The sequence below is a fragment of the Triticum dicoccoides genome, chromosome 6B, assembly GCF_002162155.2.
Source record: "Triticum dicoccoides isolate Atlit2015 ecotype Zavitan chromosome 6B, WEW_v2.0, whole genome shotgun sequence".
NCBI classification, from domain to species: domain Eukaryota; kingdom Viridiplantae; phylum Streptophyta; class Magnoliopsida; order Poales; family Poaceae; genus Triticum; species Triticum dicoccoides.
Window position 1 is genome coordinate 56,388,443 of NC_041391.1, and position 21,201 is coordinate 56,409,643.

At 46.8% G+C, this 21,201-nt stretch overlaps 1 protein-coding gene across 1 annotated transcript; it reads left to right on the forward strand.

The window, feature by feature from the left end:
* Positions 1 to 11,481: 11,481 nt before the first annotated feature.
* LOC119325730 (histone H4) lies at positions 11,482 to 12,152 on the forward strand. The gene has a single exon (XM_037599458.1). It carries the CDS (start codon positions 11,573 to 11,575, stop codon positions 11,882 to 11,884), a length of 312 nt encoding a protein of 103 aa, XP_037455355.1. The 5' UTR covers positions 11,482 to 11,572; the 3' UTR covers positions 11,885 to 12,152.
* Positions 12,153 to 21,201: the final 9,049 nt, after the last annotated feature.

Consider the following 21,201-nt stretch of genomic DNA (forward strand, 5'->3'; position numbering starts at 1 on the left):
ATGATAACTCCCCTCATGTTTTGCCGGCTTATAAACGCCGGATTATAACTGAACGTGCATTGACAACTAATAGTTGAAAGCCAAGCCGGGTCAATTGACACCGGTCATCTTGTAATTTTGTACTTGGCAACTCAAAAACCAAACTGGGTCAGAAGACACCGGTTTAAGCATAAACCTCAGCAGAACAAATTGTTAAAATAAAGACTGATTATAAAACACACAAAAGGCGACGCTTTTCATGGGCTGCCAGGCCACTGAGTTAAACCATTTTACAAAGCCTTATAAGATGGACCTCACATTAACCAATCGTCATTTTAACTATGACAAGTCCAGGGTGTTTATAAGATTGACTTGTCAAACGTTTGATGGGTCATACCAGGGTTACCTGGGCGGAGTGGCTTACTTAAAAAGGCAGGATAACCCGGGGTTTTCGGTGAATACACCTGGCTTCCAAGCCTGGCTTTTATAGCCTATTACAAGGTTATAGACTCTTTGTTCTTGTAGAAGCAAAGAGCCCCCGAGTAATATTTTGAGTTGTGCTCAGTGGGCGCCTATGTTTGAGCCGTGCTTTGCAACAAACTCTCTTTGGCTCCCGATGGTTTTGGGTATGAAGCCCACAAGCTTTTTTTGTGGCTTTATAAGCCGGATTAATGGACAATCAAAACTCCACTTTATAAACAGAAGCCCCCATGTAACCAAGAAACCTTTAAGGAAGAACGGCAGAGGCCCCACTTTAGAAAGGATGACGGTTTATTATATTAATCATAATATATACATTGTCAAGAATATGTACATAATAGGAGCCTATGGCTCAGGTGTAGTAAGGCCGAAGATGAGCAATATTCCACGGCCGGCGGATCTCCTCCTCTGATTTGCGTGAGTCTTTGTGCTCTCAAACATCGATAAGGTAGTATGACCCGATGTTTAGATTCTTGCTGACCACAAAGGGTCCTTCCAAAGGGGGGGATAACTTGTGCATGTTGGTCTGATCCTGGATGAGCCGGAGCACTAAGTCGCCTTCTTGGAAAGCTCTGGTTTTAACCCGACGGCTGTGATAACGCCGTGGATCTTGCTGATAAATCTTTGAATGAGCCGCCGCTATGTCCCATTTTTCATCTAATAGATCCAATGCATCTTGGCGTGCTTGTTCGTTGTCTGCTTCAACATAAGCTGCCACCCGAGGCGAGTCATGGCGAATATCACTGGGGAGAACTACCTCTGCCCCATAAACCATGAAGAAAGGCGTATAACCCGTAGATCGATTGGGGGCGGTATTAATGCTCCACAATATGGAAGGCAACTCTTCCACCCAACAACCCGGCGTCCTCTGTAAAGGAACCATAAGCCGGGGCTTGATGCCCTTCAGGATTTCCTGATTAGCTCTCTCAGCTTGGCCATTAGACTGGGGGTGAGCCACTGATGATACATCAAGCTGGATGTGCTCACATTGACAAAAGTCCTCCATAGCACCCTTGGAGAGGTTCGTGCCATTATCTATTATGATGCTGTGTGGAAAACCAAAATGGAAAATCACCTTCTTCATGAATTGAACCGCCGTGGCTGCATCACACTTGCTAACTGGCTCCGCTTCAACCCACTTAGTGAAATTATCAACCGCCACCAAAATGTGGGTCTTCTTATCCTTGGACCGCTTAAAAGCCCCTACCATATCAAGCCCCCAAGTTGCAAACAGCCAAGTGATTGGAATCATTCTCAATTCTTGAGCCAGAACATGAGCTCGGCGTGAAAACTTCTGACAACCATCGCACCTTTTCACCAAGTCCTCATCATCAGCATGAGCCATCAGCCAATAGAAACCATGACGAAAAGCTTTAGCCACCAAGAACTTTGAACCGGCGTGGTGACCACAATCACCTTCGTGGATCTCACGCAAAATCTCACGGCCTTCTTTAGGAGAAACGCAGCGCTGAAACGCCCTCGAGACACTGCAGTGATGTAACTCGCCATTGAGAATAGTCATGGACTTGGACCGCCGGATTATCTGCCTGGCCAAAACTTCATCCTCCGGTAACTCGCCCCAGTTCGTATACGCCAAATATGGAACCGTCCAATCTGGGATAATATGAAGAGCCGCCACCAACTGAGCCTCCGGATCAGGAACAGCCAAGTCCTCCTCTATAGGTAGCTTGACCGACGGATTATACAAAACATCCAGAAAAACATTGGGTGGAACCGGCTTACGTTGGGAACCCAACCGGCTTAAAGCGTCCGCCGCTTCGTTCTTTCGCCGATCCACATGGTCCACCTGATAACCCTTGAAGTGACCAGCAACAATATCTACTTCCAAACGATACGCCGCCATGAGTGGGTCCTTGGAATCCCAAGTACCATACACTTGTTGAGCCACCAGGTCCGAGTCGCCGAAAATTTAACCCAGCTTAAATTCATCTCCTTAGCCATTCGAAGACCATGGAATAAAGCCTCATATTCAACTGCATTGTTAGTGCAAGGGAACATTAAACGGAGAACATAACAAAACTTATCACCTCGCGGGGAAGTTAACACGACTCCAGCCCACGAGCCCTCCAATTGCCTGGATCCATCGAAATGAATAGTCCAATAAGTATGATCCGACTTTTCCTCTGGCGCCTGCAACTCTGTCCAGTCATTGATGAAATCCACAAGCGCTTGGGACTTGATTGCCGTATGAGGCACATATATATTTTAACCCGTGGGGTCCAAGCTCAATGGCCCGCTTGGCAACCCGGCCAGTTGCTTCCCTGTTTTGAATTATATCGCCCAAAGGGGCAGAACTGACCACAGTGATGGGATGACCCTGAAAATACTGCTTAAGCTTCCGGCTTGCCATGAAAACTCCATACACCAGTTTCTGCCAATGTGGGTACCTCTATTTGGACTCAATAAGCACCTCACTGATGTAATAAACCGGTCGTTGAACTGGATACTCCTTCCCAGCCTCCTTGCGCTCTACCACAATGGCCACACTGATAGCCCGGGCATTGGTAGCCACATATAACAACAGCGGCTCTTTATCGACCGGAGCAGCAAGGACAGGTGGCTCAGCTAACTGCTTCTTCAAGTCCTCAAACGCCGCATTAGCACCATCACTCCAGACAAAGTTGTCTGTATTTTTCATCATCTGATATAGAGGGATAGCCTTCTCTCCCAACTGGCTAATAAACTGGCTCAGCGCTGCAATATGACCCGCCAGACGTTGAACATCATTGATACACGCCGGTTTAGTCAGAGACGTAATAACTTTGATCTTTTCCGGATTAGCTTTAATGCCCTTGTTAGACACTAGAAAAGCCAAAAGTTTGCCTGCCGGTACACTGAAGACGCACTTGGCCGTGTTAAGCATCATTTTGTAAACCCAGAGGTTATCAAAGGTTTCCTTAAATCATCTATCAGTGGCTCCTTCTTCCTGGACTTTACCACAATATCGTCCACATAAGCATGAACATTGCACCCAATCTGACCATGAAGACAATTCTGCACGCATCATTGATAAGTTGCCTAGGCACTCTTGAGCCTAAGAGACATAGATACATAACAGAAGGCACCAAAGGGAGTTATAAAAGTTGTTTTCTCCTGGTCCTTAACTGCCATCTTGATATGATGATAACCAGAATAAGCATCCAAAAAACTCAAGCGCTCACAACCCGCCGTAGCATCAATGATCTAATCAATACGAGGGAGAGCAAAAGGATCAGCTGGACAAGCCTTGTTCAAATCCCTATAATCCACACACATGCGCCAAGTGCCATTTTTCTTAAGCACCACCACCGGATTAGCCAGCCATTCTGGATGAAAAACTTCAATGATAAACCCTGCTACCAAGAGCCGGGCTACCTCCTCACCAATGGCCTTGCGTCTTTCTTTGTTGAAGCGGCGGAGAAACTGCTTGACCAGTTTGAACTTGGGATCAATATTAAGAGTGTGCTCAGCGAGTTCCCTCGGTACACCCGGTATATCAAAAGGTTTCCATGCAAAGATGTCCCGGTTCTCACGGATGAACTTGATGAGCGCGCTTTCCTATTTCGGATCCAGGTTAGCGCTGATGCTAAACTGCTTGGATGAATCGCCAGGAACAAAATCAACCAGCTTAGTCTCATCAACCGATTTAAACTTCAGGGCCGGATCATGCTCTGTAGTTGGCTTTTTCAATGAAGTCATATCCGTCGGATCAACATTGTCCTTGTAGAACTTCAACCCCTCTGTTGCACAAACCAACTCAGCATAGGCCGCATCACCTTCTTCACATTCCAAAGCAACCTTACGGCTCCCATGTACCGTGATGGTCCCCTTATGACCCGGCATCTTGAGCTGTAAATAAACATAACAGGGCCTTGCCATGAACTTAGCATAAGCCGGCCGTCCAAACAGGGCATGATATGGGCTCTGGATTTTCACCACTTCAAAAGTCAATGTCTCTGATCTTGAATCATGATCATCTCCAAAAGCAACCTCCAGAGCTATCTTCCCAACCGGATACGCCGAGTTACCAGGTACCACACCATGGAAAATGGTGTTCGACGGTTTAAGATTTTTATCTGTCAACCCCATGCGACGGAAGGTTTCATAATAAAGAATGTTGATACTGCTTCCTCCATCCATGAGCACCTTGGTGAACTTATACCCTCCGACCTGAGGCACCACCACCAACGCCAGATGACCCGGATTATCAACCCGGGATGGATGATCCTCTCGACTCCACACAATAGGTTGTTCAGACCAGCGCAAGTAGCGGGGCACCGCCGGTTCAACGGAGTTCACTGCCCTTTTATGAAGCTTCTTATCGCGCTTGCACGGGCTAGTGGTGAAGACATGATACTTCCCACTATTCAACTGCTTCGGGTGGCTCTGATAACTCGACTGTTGGTGATTACCCTGATTATTCCACTGGTTGTAACCACCCTGGTTGTCCTGACTGCCTTGACCGCCATGTCCGCTTTGATTACCTTGAAATCCTGAGCCAAAACTGCCTCCACCATAACCCGTCCCATGAGACCCGGGTCCTGAACCGCCAGATGGTCCCTGATCATATCGGAAGAGATATGAGTTTTTGAACTCCCGCATAATAAAGCAACCCTTCCAGAGGTGTGTAGCTGGATTTTCTCGCGTCCCGTGCCTTGGGTAAGGCTGGTTTAACAGGCGCTCAAGATTGACACCTGATCCTCCACTCCGTGGGGGCGGCTTACCCTTACGACGTTGACCATTATCCTGTGTGTTGGTGTTAGCCACAAAGTCTGAACTATTATCCGCTTTACGCTTACCGTTGTTTCCATGGCCTGCCAGATTATGATGCTGCCCCTTGGTGCTGCCACTCTTCTTTCCCTTCCCCAGCTTTTCATCATCAGACTCGGGATCCTTGGTACTACCAGAGTCGGCATACTTAACCAAAGCTGCCATAAGTGTTCCCATGTCATTGCAATGACGCTTGAGCCATCCCAACTTTAGCTTCAGAGGCTTGAACTGGCAATTGCCCTCCAACATTAGGACTGCTATATCAGCATTGATGCAATCTGATGAATGCAAGATTTTCGAAACCCGGCGCACCCAATGGGTTGTCGATTCGCCTTCTTCTTGGACATAGGAAGCTAAGTCCACAATTGACATGGGCTGCTTGCACGTGTCCTTGAAATTCTGGATAAACCGGGCCTTTAACTGGGCCCATGACCCAATGGAGTTTGCTGGCAAAGCTTTCAGCCAAGTGCCGGATGTTCCTTCCAACATCATGGTGAAGTATTTAGCACATGCCGCTTCATCCACATCCAGCATCTCCATCGCCATCTCATAGCTTTCGACCCATGACTCGGGGTGTAAGTCGACAGTGTAATTGGGCACTTTACGAGGACCCTTGAAATCCTTGGGCAGCCGCACATTGTGTAGAGCTGGGGTGAGACATGGTACCCCCAAAGAACTGAAAGTAACTCCTGGTTCCACTGAAGTTGTCGCACGAACCGGAGTAGGCTGACGTGCCTCATACTGCGCAACTAACTCGGCTTCTCGACGCGCTCTGCCCTGGTCCACTATGTTCTGAGCGTCAGCTCCCCCTCCTGCCGGGTTAGGCCCAGAGGGCAGATTATGGTTCCGTCCACTGCTTGACACGGCCGGTTCTTCAATATGCCTGCTGTAACTCTGGCTTGGGCGAGGGGTGGAATGAATCATGTCTCGACTATACGAATAAGCCTGCTGCTGAAGCATTGCTGTTTGAAGGAGATCTCTGGCCCGTCGTGTCTCAACCACTGCCGGAGAGTCGCCTTCCATTGGAATAGCTGCCAATCGTGACGCCGCAGCGATCATGTTATCCAAAGGGGTAGGAAAATGACCCGGTGGTGCTGGTACGTACTGAGGTGGGTCATGGTTCCGTCGAGGCGGGTCCATCGTCTGTGGCTGATCCGGCACTCCTGTCTGAGGTGCTTCAACCCGGTTTACCGCTGCCGGGTTACTGGTTCCCGCTCCTGGTGTGCTAAAGAGATTCCTTGCTTCATATACCGGTGGTAGACAAGACTGATGCCTCCTCCTCATCACGTCGTTTGAAGCGTTCTGCTCCAGCATGAGCCGATAAGATTACGCATGAATCCGTTGGGCCTGAGCATCCAAAGCGGCCCGCTCCTCAGCCATCCTGGTCTCCTCAGCAGCCATGTCCTCCTTAGCCTGAGCTATCTGATCTTGTAATTTCCTGACCTACGTGTTATGCTAATCTTGATTATCCGGATTAACTTCTATGGTCAACAATGTCACCAAGGCGTCCAACAAACCGGACAGAATTTGAGCCGGCGGGCGCGCGGGGCCTCCTGCCCCAGTTGCCAATTCGGAAATTATTGCTGCCGCATTTGAAGTACCGGCCATGAAGATCGCAACCCGGTTTGGCGGTTCAAGGGGGTCCAGAATACTGTCGCTATCAGAACAACCCCCGAACCGGCTATCTGGCAGTTGGTACAATGACTCGGTCTCCCTGGTGGATGACTCGCCATCTGAGTAGACAACCGTCTCACCATCAGATCCCGGTTCATATTCCGCACCATTGATGAATCCTACGAACGCACGCTTCATGGCGGGCTGAACCCGGGCGGGGCTTGCATGCTGAGCCGTCTTGATGAGGTCGGTGCAGGTGTCCGGCTCAGGGCCCGGTTCGCCGATCTTGCCAATGAAGACATGAATTCCTCCGAAGGGGACCCGATACCCATACTCGATTGAGCCGGCGTCGGGGCCCCAGTCTGCGTCGTCGATGTAGAGCTTGCCACGACGACTCTTGGTCATCCGGCCCACTGCGTATCCCTTGAGTCCTTCGAAATTGCCCTCTAAGAACTCGAAACCATCGTGCGATAGCCCCACGGTGGGCGCCAACTTTCGTGGAATTGTCATGTCAGATGTCCTAGTGTGAGGACTTAGTCATGGAGCCATCGCAATGAGATTAGCTTAGAGGGGTTAAACCGGACAAAGGACACAGGGAATTTATACTGGTTTGGCCCCTTGCGGTGAAGGTAAAAGCCTATGATCCAGTTGTGGTGGAATTGATGGGGTTTCAATAACCAGGGAGCGAATACGCTTTGCCTAGCTCTCGAGTTGTTGTTTCTTGTCCCTAAACCGTCGCCGAGTCATCCCTTTATATACACAGGTTGACGCCCGTCGGTCCAGAGAATCCTGCCGGTTCATAAACGTGTCCGGCTCGGTATCTACTGTTTCCTTCTTACATTACAAGTTACACGCCTATGGTGGTTTATGTCTATGGGCCCTAACCCGCCTCTAGGCCTTGGGCTCTCTTGTTATGTTTCCTTCATGAGTCGCCGTCTTCTATAACTTCATGGGCTTCAATATTAGTAACCTCTCTGAGGATAAACCGGCCCTTCCTGGGCGGTTTATACCCACCAGTTATATCCCCAACAATACCGGATTGCTAAAAGAAGTGGAGACATGACAATCAAAGAATGGAAAAAATGTATGGACAGTCGTAAGGAGGTTCTTGGAAGCAAAAGGAAGCGAAGAGCAAGAATTGGAGACATGATGATCTCCATTCTCCATAATGGAGAGTCAGGTTCTATAATGTTTTATGCTATTTTACCTTAAAGAGGGTATTTAGGTCCTACCTAATACTGATGATCATGTGCTAAGAACAATTAAGTAGGGCTGGTTCGATGACTATGAGGATGATGGTCGTATGACTTTTTTATTAATAACGAGTAGAAGTTGTATGATGATGATTAGTGATAACCCGCAAGTATACGGGGTAGTTGTAGCCTCTTTCGATAAGTAAGAGTGTCGAACCCAACGAGGAGCTAAAGGTAGAACAAATACTCTCTCAAGTCCTATCGGCCACTGATACGACTCTACGCACGCTTGACGTTCGCTTTACCTAAAACAAGTATGAAACTAGAGGTACTTAGTAGGTGTGATAGGATAGGTTTGCAAGATAATAAAGAACACGTAAATAAAAAGTAGGGGCTGTTTAGATAAATATGCAATAAAGTAAATATAGCGAGTGTGGAAAAGTGGTGGTAGGAGTTGTGAAATTGTCCCTAAGCAATTGACTACTTTACTAGACCAATAGCAAGTTTTATGTGGGAGAGGCCACTGCTAGCATGTCATCCCTGACTTGGAATTCTATGCACTTATGATTGGAACTATTAGCAAGCATCCGCAACTACTAACGTTCATTAAGGTAAAACCCAACCATAGCATTAAGATATATTAGCCCCCCTTCAATCCCGTATGCATCAATTTCTATGCTAGGTTGAAGCTTCTGTCACTCTAGCCCTCCAATACATAGTTCTATCAACATACAACTAACCCTATGGTGTGATCCACACACGCGCTCATATGATGGGCACCAAAGGACAGCAACATAACCACAAACAAATTAAATCAATCATAGCAATTCATCAACCACCAATAGGACAACAAAAATCTACCCAGATATCATAGGATGGCAACACATCATTGGATAATAATATGAAGCATAAAGCACCATGTTCAAGTAGAGGGTAGAGCGGGTTGCGGGAGAGTGGACCGCTGTAGATAGAGAAGGGAAGGTTATGGAGATGTTGGTGAAGATGGCAGAGGAGTTGGTAAAGATCGCGGTGATGATGATGGCCCCAGGCGGCGTTCCGGCGCCACCGGAAGCAAGGGGAGAGAGCCCCCCTTCTTCTTCTTCTTCCTTGACCTTCTCCCTAGATGGGAGAAGGGTTCCCCCTCTGGTCCTTGGCTCCCATGGCGTGGGAGGGGCGAGAGCCCCTCTGAGATTGGATTTGTCTCTCTGTCTCTCTCTGTTTTCGCGTTCCCTGATTCTGCCCCTTCACCGTTTCTTTTATATCCGGAGATCCGTAACTCCGATTGGGGTGAATCTTTTGCCCATATTTTTCTCATAAAATTAGCTTTCCTGCGGCAAAAGAAGAGTGTTAACCGCCTTACGGATGGCCCAGGAGAGTGCCAGACATGCCTAGGGGGGTGGGCGCGGCCCCCTATCTCCTGGCCACCTCGGGCACCGTTTCGCGTTGATTCTTCCTCCGAAAAATCCCAAATAATCCAAAATAATTCTCCATACGTTTTTATTCCGTTTGGATTCCGTTTGATATTGGGTTTCTACGAAACATAAAACATGCAACAAACAGGAACTGACACTGGGCACTGGATCAATATGTTAGTCCCAAAAAATAGTATAAAAAGTTGCCAAAAGTATATGAAAGTTGAAGAATATTGGCATGGAACAATCAAAAATTATAGATACGACGGAGACGTATCAATTAGTAGGACTTGTTATTATGATGATGCATGATGCGAGCATGAAGAGTTATTATATATCAGTGGGTGAAATGAACATGGATTGGATCGAAGTGAAGGCAACATGCATGTGGGTGCATGTCGAAAGTAGTACAATCCAAACTTGATCAAGTTAGGATTAATATTACTTTCGACATGCACCACATGTTGCCTTCACTTCAATGTAAGCCATGTTTAGGCATAGCAGTAGCGTTGGTAAACCAAGCACGAAGATAAGAGAGAACACTTCTCTCTGTTAGCTAGTTAATTAATAACCTAAATTACCCCCCAAACCCCTAAACCATCCCCTTTAAAAAAATCTCAACTCCTGCCAGCTGCTGACGCGTGGATGCCTTTTGGTCCCGGTTGGTGCCATCAACCGGGACCAAATGCCCTCCTGCATGGGCTCACCGCAGCGGCCACGTGGAGGCCCATCTGTCCCGGTTCATGTAAGAACCGGGATTAAAGGCGTAGGGCTTTAGTGACGACCCTTTAGCTCCGGATCCACAACCGGGACAGATGGGCCTTACGAACCGGGACAAGTGGCCCTTTTTCTACTAGTGGTAGTCAATTGCTTAGGGACAATTCCGCAACTCCTACCATCACTTTTCCACACTCCCTATACTAACTTAATTGTTTATTTATCTAAACAGCCCTAATTTTTATTTATGTTCTCTTTATTATCTTGCAAACCTATCTTACAACACCGAACGTTAAGCGTGCGTAGAGTTATCTTGATGGTCGATAGAACTTGAGGGAATATTTGTTCTACCTTTAGCTCCTCGTTGGGTTCGACCGTCTTACTTATCGAAAGAGGCTACAACTGATCCCCTATACTTGTGGGTTATCAGGCCTTCATCTTGGAGCAGGATTCTGAATGTGGGGACTAGCGTTTTGGAGGTGCTCTTCTGTCGGGTGTGCGCATTAGTCTTATTGATTGGCCAGGTTTGTGAATGAGCCGGATGCTCTCATCTGAAATCGGGTTAGCGAGTCCACGATCCACCTTGGATCCCCTCTTTCTGTATCAACACTCCTCCTTGAGGGTGTTGTCGGGTGGCGACCAGACGACCAAGATGAAGCCTCTGCTTGCTTGTTCAAATGAAGATGAAGGCTGAAGTCCTCCTCTCGTTTGTAGTGTCAACGAGATTGGTGATTGCAAGTGGCGACTCTTTGCCTATAGCTCTCATGTCTTTTTCTTTGTTTTTGGGGTGTCATGTTCATCTCTTCATGTTCAACTTTCCGGCTCGAACGATCCTCATCTTAATGGATGACGTAACGTACCGCTTGCTACTATTTGTCAAAAAAACAAAAACAAATCCCAAGAACAAATGAATATGCTGCAAGAAGCAGAGGTTCCATGATGGATGGATTGAATGTTTCAATCAAGTAATAAAACGGGAAGGCAAAATGGGGTCCAATTTCTCCAAAATTATTGCGTCTACGACACTTATCCGTATGATTTTGGTACGATCCCTAATCCAATGGCATACTGCCGTTTAGTCATGCGTATAAATGGCTTGATCCGAACTGTCACGTACTAGAGTCCTTGTGTCGTAGGCATAGCAGGTCTCCAAATTTCCGAGCTCCCGCCCGCCTCACCGGACGAAGTTTGAGAGCCACGTCAGCGATCCGCGCCATCTCTCTCCCGGATCGAGATCTTGACCGTCCACTGCGTCCGGATCCAACGGCCGGCCGACCCTCCTCCCTCGTTAAATCCCCCTTCTCCCCACCGCACGCACTCCAGCAGACGCAGCCACCACCGTTCCCTCCAAATCCATCCGATCCAATCTGCCCGCTCGCAGCTCCACGGAAGGAAGCCGCGTCAACCATGTCGGGCCGCGGCAAGGGCGGGAAGGGGCTGGGCAAGGGCGGCGCCAAGCGCCACCGGAAGGTGCTGCGGGACAACATCCAGGGCATCACCAAGCCGGCCATCCGGCGGCTGGCCCGGCGCGGCGGCGTGAAGCGCATCTCGGGGCTCATCTACGAGGAGACCCGCGGCGTGCTCAAGATCTTCCTCGAGAACGTCATCCGCGACGCCGTCACCTACACCGAGCACGCCCGCCGCAAGACCGTCACCGCCATGGATGTCGTCTACGCGCTCAAGCGCCAGGGCCGCACCCTCTACGGATTCGGCGGCTAGGCCCCCTGCTCCGTCCAGTCTCTGCTCCCGCTGCTCCATCTGTCCGACTGCATGTGTATGAATCGTTGGTGAGGGTTTGGTCTGTAGTTAGTGTAAGGCGATGTGTATGAATGCAATGGGGAATCAGAGTTGGTATTATCTTGGCTGCATCTCTGCTGCGTGTTTATTCGATGCTTTTGTGATCCAGTGAGGCTGTATTTGCTTAATTCAGTTTTTAGCTGAATGAGCTCCAAAATTTGGGTATGCACAAACGTTCTCTGGATTTAAATGTGTTTCTTCACCAGCCATTCTGTTCTGCATTCTGAAACTCTGGAATTGGTCTGAATGTTGCTGTTTCATCGGTTGGTTTTATCTGTGTAGTTAGTGGATGGCGATGGTTATGAATGCAATGGAATCAGTGTTCTCGCGATATTATCTTGGTTGCTGCATCTCTCGACATGTTTCTATCTCCTTGCCGCTATACCAACTTGTTACCTGAATTCAGTACTTTGCTGCGGCATTGTTCGCTGAACTCACTGACACGCAATTTCGTTCAATACGATATTTTGCCGAATGCATGCCCAAATTTCTGTCTCAAAAAGAGCATATCACGCAGCGCGTGGAGCTCAACACGGCTTGGGGATTCCAGCACCCGTTCATTGCGTTTCTTTTCTATTTGGTTATGCGCCAATGTTCACTGGACTTTGTTTGTTCTTCATCAGTCAAGTACTGATTTATGTTATGAAACTGGAGATGTCAGATTGAAGCAGAGGCTATACAATTGCCCATTGCACAATTGGACGATTTCAGCCAACTTGTTATACAATTGTCCATTGCACAACCGAAAAGTTGTCTGCTATGTTTGTGTGATTTGCCATCCTTGACCAAGAGAGAGATCTAGACCAACCAAGTTACTGCATTGCTGGCAATCTTGTGCTAGAGTACTTTGTCAGCTGCCAGTTTGCTACTGGGACATGTTTTCCGAGTAATTATTTATTTGATACCGCTCCGCGATATTGCACCAAGCGTCACCTGAACAGATTGGAACCAAATAACCTTTATTCTAGGTGACACCATTATTATCCTTGGATCGACATCACTACAATACAAAACCTACTACACATGGTGAGAGAGGAGGATCCCTCCACTCCGCCTAACGGCGCCGAAGCGGAGCTGGCCAAACAGGCCGGCCCGGCATGACACTGCCCAACACGCCAGCCCGCCATTTTTGCCCCATTAGGTCTGACATTAGGGTTCGCTGCTGCACTCGCCGTCCTTGCCATGAACGGAACCTCCTATATGCTGACCAACACGCCTGAAACCACAGAAGCGCACCCCGCTCTCCCCCGTGCGCCCTCATGGGCTGGCCCATGTGCAAGTTGGGAATCCCCCTGTTTTCTTTTTTATGTTTTCAGTTTTTTTAAATGATTTGGGATTTCAAAATGTTCCGAATTCTGGAAAAAATCTTCATGATTTTTTTTGAAATGGTCAAAATATTAAAAAGTGTACACAATTTCAAAATAAATAAATCATGAATTTTAAAAAATGATCGCAATTTTATAGAAGTCCACGAATTTGTAAAAACTCTTTGCGAGTTTAAAAAATGTTGACAATTTTTAAAACTGTTCATGAATTTGAATAAAAATCATGATTTCAAAAAATATCACGAATTTAATTTTTTTCATGATTTTAAAAATTTCCGTGGATTAAAAAATGTTCATAATATTGAAAATGTTTATGGCTTTGTAAAACATGTTACCAATTCTGAAAAATATGAAATTGTTTGAATTTGACGAACAAATTTTGAATTCAAAAAATGTTCACCCTGATTGAAAATAATGTTAGAATATCACAAAATGCTCACTAATTTGAAATAGATGTTCCCGGATTTGGAAAAAAATGTTCATAAAATTTGGAAAAAAAAGACAAAGGCAAAAAAGGAAAAGAAGAAAAACCCGGAAAAAAACAATAAAAAAAGGTTTGGGAAGGTTCTAGAACTATCCCAGAACCAGACATGACCTACACACAAAATAGGAGAAACCGGCACGATGGTCCTCGGTTATCTCTCCTTCAGTCTCTAGCCATCGCTCGTGTCCGTGTCGGCCACCACGCTAGTGGACCTAGTCCCTAATTTTGTGCATGATCCATCTATCGGCTTAACCTCTAGGGCAAGCACACGCAGATCAAATCTGATACTACATGCTTGAATGAATCTAAATTGTTGGGATTTTTCTGAAGATATCTGATCCAATCACATAACAAGGCATGAACGTGTGCAGTAATTGCAGGCTGGTCACATGAACTCACCTCGTGTTCTCACCTGTCGCTTGATCTCTTTCATTGCCAAGATTTGTCAAGAAACTCTTTGCTCGTGTTCAGACGTAAGATGCATAGCTCAAACTCAATTTTGCATTGCATTTTCTCGAAACATGCTTTCACCCGTATCATAAATAAAGACACAAACAACTGAACCGATACAAAGTGATGAGGCATCCCTCATACAAGCAGGCCCCGATGCCGTTTTGCGGGCCCGCAGCCGCCGCTGGCCATGTCGTGGGCTTCCCTCGCCGACGACACCTGCAGCATTGAAGATGACGGCGAGCTCGCCCCACTGACGCCATTGGCTGCCAGGTGCTCCAGCGGGGTGAGCCATCCGGCTGCTGCTACTGTTGTCGCTGCTACTCCTGAGGCGTCTTCAGAGCAGGGATGGGTGAAGGTTGGTGGCCGGTGTCGTCCGGCGCCGCCGACCTTGGTTTTGGCTCCCCGGCCTATCCCTGCTTGGCTCCGCGGTCGCTGCTGCAGATGCCTAGCCCCTGGGCACCGTGCGGTGGTCTGCAGAGATCCCTTCCGATGCTGTCGTTGCTTGCAGAACGGTCATCGTGCTCGCGACTGCCACAACCCATGGCGTCCTCTCAGCTCGCTGGCATGTCTTACCGCCCCGCTCGTCTCTCGCCTCGACACCCAGCATCGTCAACCTCCTGCTCCAAGATAGGGCCGAATGAAATCCACGCTCCCCCCCATTGCGATTCGTCGTGGATCTTGGGCGTATGTGGTTTCTGCTTCCGCTAGCCCGACATCCCCATCCAATGTGGTGCTTCAGACCGCTCTGGCTGACCAGACCGAGTTGCTTCAAGGGTGGCAGGCACGAATTGAGAGCTTCCTAGAGCGAGCGGAGGCTGCTTTGAGTAGGCTCTCTCTTGTGCCGACTACATTGTTGGCCACGCAGACGCCACAGCCTCTTGGTGTGGCCATTGTTGACTCCACGGAGGACAGAGGGGCAGAGTCCTATGGTTGTTTCTCCCCTCGTGTTCGGGAAAATTCATTGTCGATGTCTGCACCGTCAGTTGTGGTGCCTACCGCTGTGGGTGACTCCATCGCCGTGCTTGCGGCTCCGGTGCTGCGGCTCATGCCCGAGCTTCGGGATATATGTTCGAGCCCTGCTTCACCTCTGTCATTGAAGCGGTTGGAGGTGGACTCATCGGCGACTTTGTGTGAGGGACATGTTTCGCCTCTGTCATGTGAGCATCTGGAGGCGCCGAAGTCCATTGTGTCTATGGTTTCTGTGGTGCAGGATGTCGTGTTGGGGATTCCTCGGGTCGACGATGTCGATGTGGATGGTTTGTTGGTGCTTGCCCCTAGGAGCCCCTTGGTAGACGATGATTACATCAAGAAGTACAATGAATTCTACGACTTTCTTGACAAATGGGTGGCTGATTAGTCTGGATCTGGCAACACAAATGGATGCCTCCTCAAGAAGAAACTCAATAGGGAGAAAGCAAAGAGAAACAAAAGCAAGAAGGGCGGCGTTATCTAGAAGGCGCCCGCGATTTCATGATGGAGAGTGCTTCGTTTTTATTGTCGTCGGTGTTCTTGTGTGAAGCTCCGTTGTGTTGTACAAGTGTCGAGGGTTGCGTTTGTGGTGCATTGGGAGGGCCACATGTGCGGTCACAGTGTTTCTTGTTATGTGAGTAGTACGCCTTTGGGTTGTTTGTAACGGTTTTCGCCCGGTTTTTCGAAAATTAACTGGGCAATTCTCTTTTTCTTAATTAATCGATGAGGAAAATCTTTTGCCTCCGTTTAAAAAAAGAGAGAAATAAAACGACATTGAACTAGGAGAGCAACATGTATGTGGTGGGAGATGATGGTCGCCACGGTTGTGGTGGGAGGGTGTCAGCAGCTTCAGGAACCAAAGCCAAGAACTCCTCGTGCCTTGAGTTCGGGTGTGGATCCACTGTCCCCATTCTTCTCCAGGCGTCACTGAGGTGGTGGACATGGAGAAGAGGAAGAGCAAGAAGATGCTCGCCTATGGGGTTCGTGTTCATCATCAAGGGCTTTGGTGTTGTCTGCGCTGCTCTTGATTTTTCTGGTCGAAAGGCGACCGATCTATTTTATCTAGTCTTCAGTGCCAAATGGGAGGCATATCTCTTGCTCGGTGTCGACAAATTTCTTCTCGAGCCCCCCTCCCCCCTCGGTGGGCAGTGGAGTGGTCGAGGTCTCGAAGAACCAAGTGCGGCAGTCCCCGACGCCTACGAGATTACATCTGTGTGGAATGTGTTTTCGACCCGAGGAGCGTTCCTATTTCTTTGTTCATGTTCCTGTTCATAAAAATCACGGAGTAGATTGTAATTTTTGTTTTTCACGGATCATGCTGAAATTTTGTCTATTTTGGGCCTAGCCCAATAGCAGTTTCAGAAATTCCTAATAAATCCTAGAGGTCCATGCAGTCTATTCGTGCGAGTCAAGAGGTGAAACTAAAATTTAGTCCCACATTGCTAGTTTAGAGGGAGTTGTACCTCTGTATAAGGAGGCTCTTTCTCCACATGTATGAGGATGAGTACAAGAGGGACATCCATGCGCGCTCCTCCTTCGCCGCCCGCCTCGCCGTGCCGGGGGTGATAGGGTTTTTGGGGAGCGCTTCGCGCGACTACTGGCTTCTTCGTCACGGACGCCCCGGACTCCGACGACTACTTCCCCGACGTTGACAACCTCCTCGACGACATGGCTGGCGAGGACACCGACCCCAAGTCCAGCGCTTCTGCTGCTGTTGTCCCGTATGTGTTCTTCCTCTTTCTATTAGAGGCCCTGCTACAATTTCTTGTTCTACTATCTGCCCTAGACATGTTAGACTGTTTCATATATGCAACTTGTTCTACTGTCTGTTCCAGATGTGTTTAGTTACAGTTCATATATGAAGTTGTTGTTTACCTTCTCTTTGTCAAATCGCATGACTTGTTTTATCGCTGCTATACTAGTCATGCTTTATCTAGTATTTCTATTAATAAAATCATTCGATAAATTACTCATATTTCCAACAATCCAAAAAACTTATCATAGGCAATTTACCGCAAGTGGTTTTGCTGCTTCCATGAGACCTATGTTTGAGGGTATCCACTATAAGAGGTGGCGTGTGAGAGTAGTCTTATGGTTTTAAACCATGAGTTGCTATGACGCCACTCTTGGCAAACCTGAAGGAGAGCATGATGCTCAACAAGCACAAGCTTTTCAGAAAATGGATACCTTGTTTAAGGCTGCTCTCTTGAGTGTTCTTGGTGAGAACATAGTTGATGCTTATGCGTCAATTGATAATGGAAAAGATATGTAGAACGGACTCGAGGCCAAGTTTAGGGTCTCGGATGCTGGCACTGAGCTGTACATCATGAATCAATTCTATGACTACAAGATGACTGAAGAGTGCTGCGTGGTTGAGCAAGCTCATGAGATACAATCATTTGCTAGAGAACTCGAGCACTTCAATTGTATCCTACCGGACAAGTTTATTGCTGGAGGTATCATCACTAAGCTTCCTCCCACGTGGAGGAACTTTGCTACCTTACTGAAGCATAAGAGGCAGGAGTTTTTCGTTCCGGATCTCACTGGTACTCTTGATGTGGAAGAAAAGACGAGAGCAAAAGACAACCATGCTCGAGGTATTGAGGGAGGTTCTAGTGCCAATCTGGTACAGAAGAAGAACTTTCAGCCCCACAAGTTCAAGAACAAGGGCAAGTTTGATCGTAAAGCAAAGTTTGATGGAAAAAACAAGGCTTTGCAGCACAAAAACTTCAAGAAGAAGAATGACAAGAAGAAAGGTGTTTTTCATGTGTGTGGGGATCCTGATCATTGGGCTCCTAGTTGCCCTAATCGCTATGACAAGCGTCATCCTGGGAAAGGCGGCAAGACCGCTAATGTTGTCATTGGAGACACTGACATGAAGGATGCTGGGTATGGTATATTTCCCACTATTCTTTCAGTATGTCATTCTCCTGACTGGTTGATTGACACGGGTGCTAATGTGCATCTATGCAGTGATATTTCCATGTTTTCGTCTTATCAGACCGCAGGGACTTCAACCGTGCTGATGGACAACAGTTCAAGTGCTTCTGTTCGTGGTGTTGGCATGGTCGATCTGAAGTTTACTTCGGGGAAGATCGTGCGGCTGAAGAACGTGCATTATGCCCCCTCCATCAATAAAAATCTTGTCAGCGGATCTCTTCTGTGTAGAGATGGCTACAAGCTTGTCTTTGAGTCGAATAAATATGTAATATCCAAGTATGGAACCTTTGTTAGTAAAGGCTATGAGTCAGGAGGCATGTTTTGTTTATCCTTATCAGACGTTTTTAATAAAGTTGTTAATCATATTTGCAACAATAGTGAATCAAATGTGTGGCATTCACGTCTTTGTCATGTTAACTTTGGTTGCATGTCGCGACTAGCGAAGTTAAACTTAATCCCTAGTTTCACCACTGTCAAGGGATCTAAGTGTCAAGTGTGTGTGCAAGCTAAGCAACCTCGTAAGTCTCATGTGACTGCGGAAACAAGAAATCTTGCACCACTAGAACTCATACATTCAGATCTATGTGAAATGAATGGTGTTTTCACAAAAGGTGGAAAGAAATATTTCATGACGTTAATTGACGACTCCACTAGATACTGCCGTGTGTATCTTCTGAAATCTAAGGATGAGGCTTTGAACTTTTTCAATATCTATAAAGCTGAAGTGGAAAACCAACTTGATCGAAAAATCAAGAGGCTTAGGTCTGACCGTGGTGGAGAGTATTTTTCCAATGAATTTGATTCTTTTTGTGCGTAACATGGTATAATCCATGAGAGAACGCCTCCCTATTCACCCCAGTCAAATGGGGTGGCCGAATGAAAGAACCGTACTCTAACAGATTTGGTTAACGCCATATTTAACACATCGGGTCTCTCCAAGGCATGGTGGGGAGAGGCGATATTGACTGCATGTCATGTTCTAAACCGAGTTCCCACAAAGGATAAAGAGATAACTCCATTCGAGGAATGGGAGAAAAAAAGATTAAATCTCTCTTATTTACGAACCTGGGGTTGTTTGGCGAAAGTCAATGTGCCAATTCCAAAGAAACGCAAGCTTGGACCAAAGACCGTGGATTGTATTTTCCTCGGATATGCTTTCCATAGCATTGGTTATAGATTCTTGGTTGTAAAATCTGAGGTACCTGACATGCATGTCGGTACGATCATGGAGTCGAATGATGCGACTTTCTTTGAAGATATCTTTCCAATGAAGGATATGGCTACCTCATCTAACCAGGAGATGCCTAGTTCATCGAATCAGGAACTAGTTACAATTACCAAATCTGCCATTTCGATGGAACACTTTGAAAATCCTGTGGAGGAGAACAATAAAGTTCCTACTAGGAGCAAGAGACAGAGGACTGCAAAGTCCCTTGGTGATGATTTTCTTGTGTATCTCATAGATGACACTCCCAGTTCTATTTCAAAGGCCTATGCATCTGACGATGGTGACTACTGGAAGGAAGCGGTTCGTAGCGAGATGGATTCCATCTTGGCGAATGAAACTTGGGAGATAACTGATCATCCTTATGGGTGCAAACCTATAGGATGCAAATGGGTATTCAAGAAGAAGCTTAGGCCTGATGGTACTATTGAAAAGTACAAGGCTTGGCTCGTGGCTAAGGGTTATACCCAAAAGGAAGGTGAAGACTTCTTTGATACTTACTCACCCGTGGCTCGAATGACCACTATTCGAGTTCTACTTTCACTAGCTGCCTCACATGGTCTTCTCGTTCATCAAATGGATGTTAAGACTGCTTTCCTAAATGGGGAGTTGGACGAGGAAATTTATATGGAACAACCAGATGGGTTTGTACTAGATGGTCAGGAAGAAAAAATGTGCAAGTTGTTGAAGTCTTTGTATGGACTCAAGTAAGTACCCAAACAGTGGCATGAGAAGTTTGAAAGAACTTTAACAGCTGCAGGCTTTGTTGTAAACGAAGCTGACAAATGTGTGTACTATCGCCATGGTGGGGGCAAGGGAGTTATCCTTTGCTTGTATGTTGATGACATACTGATTTTCGGAATAAATCTGAATGTTATTAAGGAGGTCAAGGATTTCCTATCTCGTTGTTTTGAGATGAAGGATTTAGGAGTGGCTGATGTCATTCTGAACATCAAGTTGTTGAGAGACAATGATGGTGGGATTACATTGCTTCAATCTCACTATGTGGAAAAGATCTTGAGTCGCTTTGGCTATAGTGACTGCAAGCCCTCTCCAACACCATATGATGCTAGCATGCTGCTTCAAAAGAATCGAAGAATTGCTAGAGATCAATTGAAATATTCTCAGATTATTGGCTCGCTTATGTACTTAGCCAGTGCTACAAGACCTGACATCTCTTTTGCTGTTAGCAAACTGAGTCGGTTTGTCTCAAAACCAGGAGATGTGCATTGGAAAGCTCTAGAGAGAGTTTTGCTTTATTTGAAAGGCACTGTGAATTATGGAATTCACTACACCGGGCACCCAAAGGTGCTTGAAGGGTATAGTGACTCAAACTGGATCTCAGATGCTGATGAGATAAAGGCCACGAGCGGTTATGTATTCACTCATGGAGGTGGCGCTGTTTCTTGGAAGTCTTGCAAGCAGACCATCTTAACGAGGTCAACAATGGAAGCAGAATTCACAACACTAGATACAGTTACGGTCGAAGCAGATTGGCTTCGTTGGCTCTTGAATGACTTGCCGTTTGTTGAGAAACCTGTACCTGATATCCTTATGAACTGTGACAATCAAACTATAATCACAAAAGTGAGCAGCTCAAAGGATAACATGAAGTCATCAAGACACGTTCAGAGAAGGTTAAAGTCTCTCAGGAAAATGAGAAACTTCGGAGTTATTGCATTGGATTATATCCAAACATCTAAAAATCTAGCAGATCCTTTTACTAAGGGATTATCACGTAATGTGATAGATAATGCATCGAGGGAGATGGATATGAGACCCACAATATGAGTTGTTCACAGTGATAACCTATTCTTTGTGATCGGAGATTCCATGAATTAGA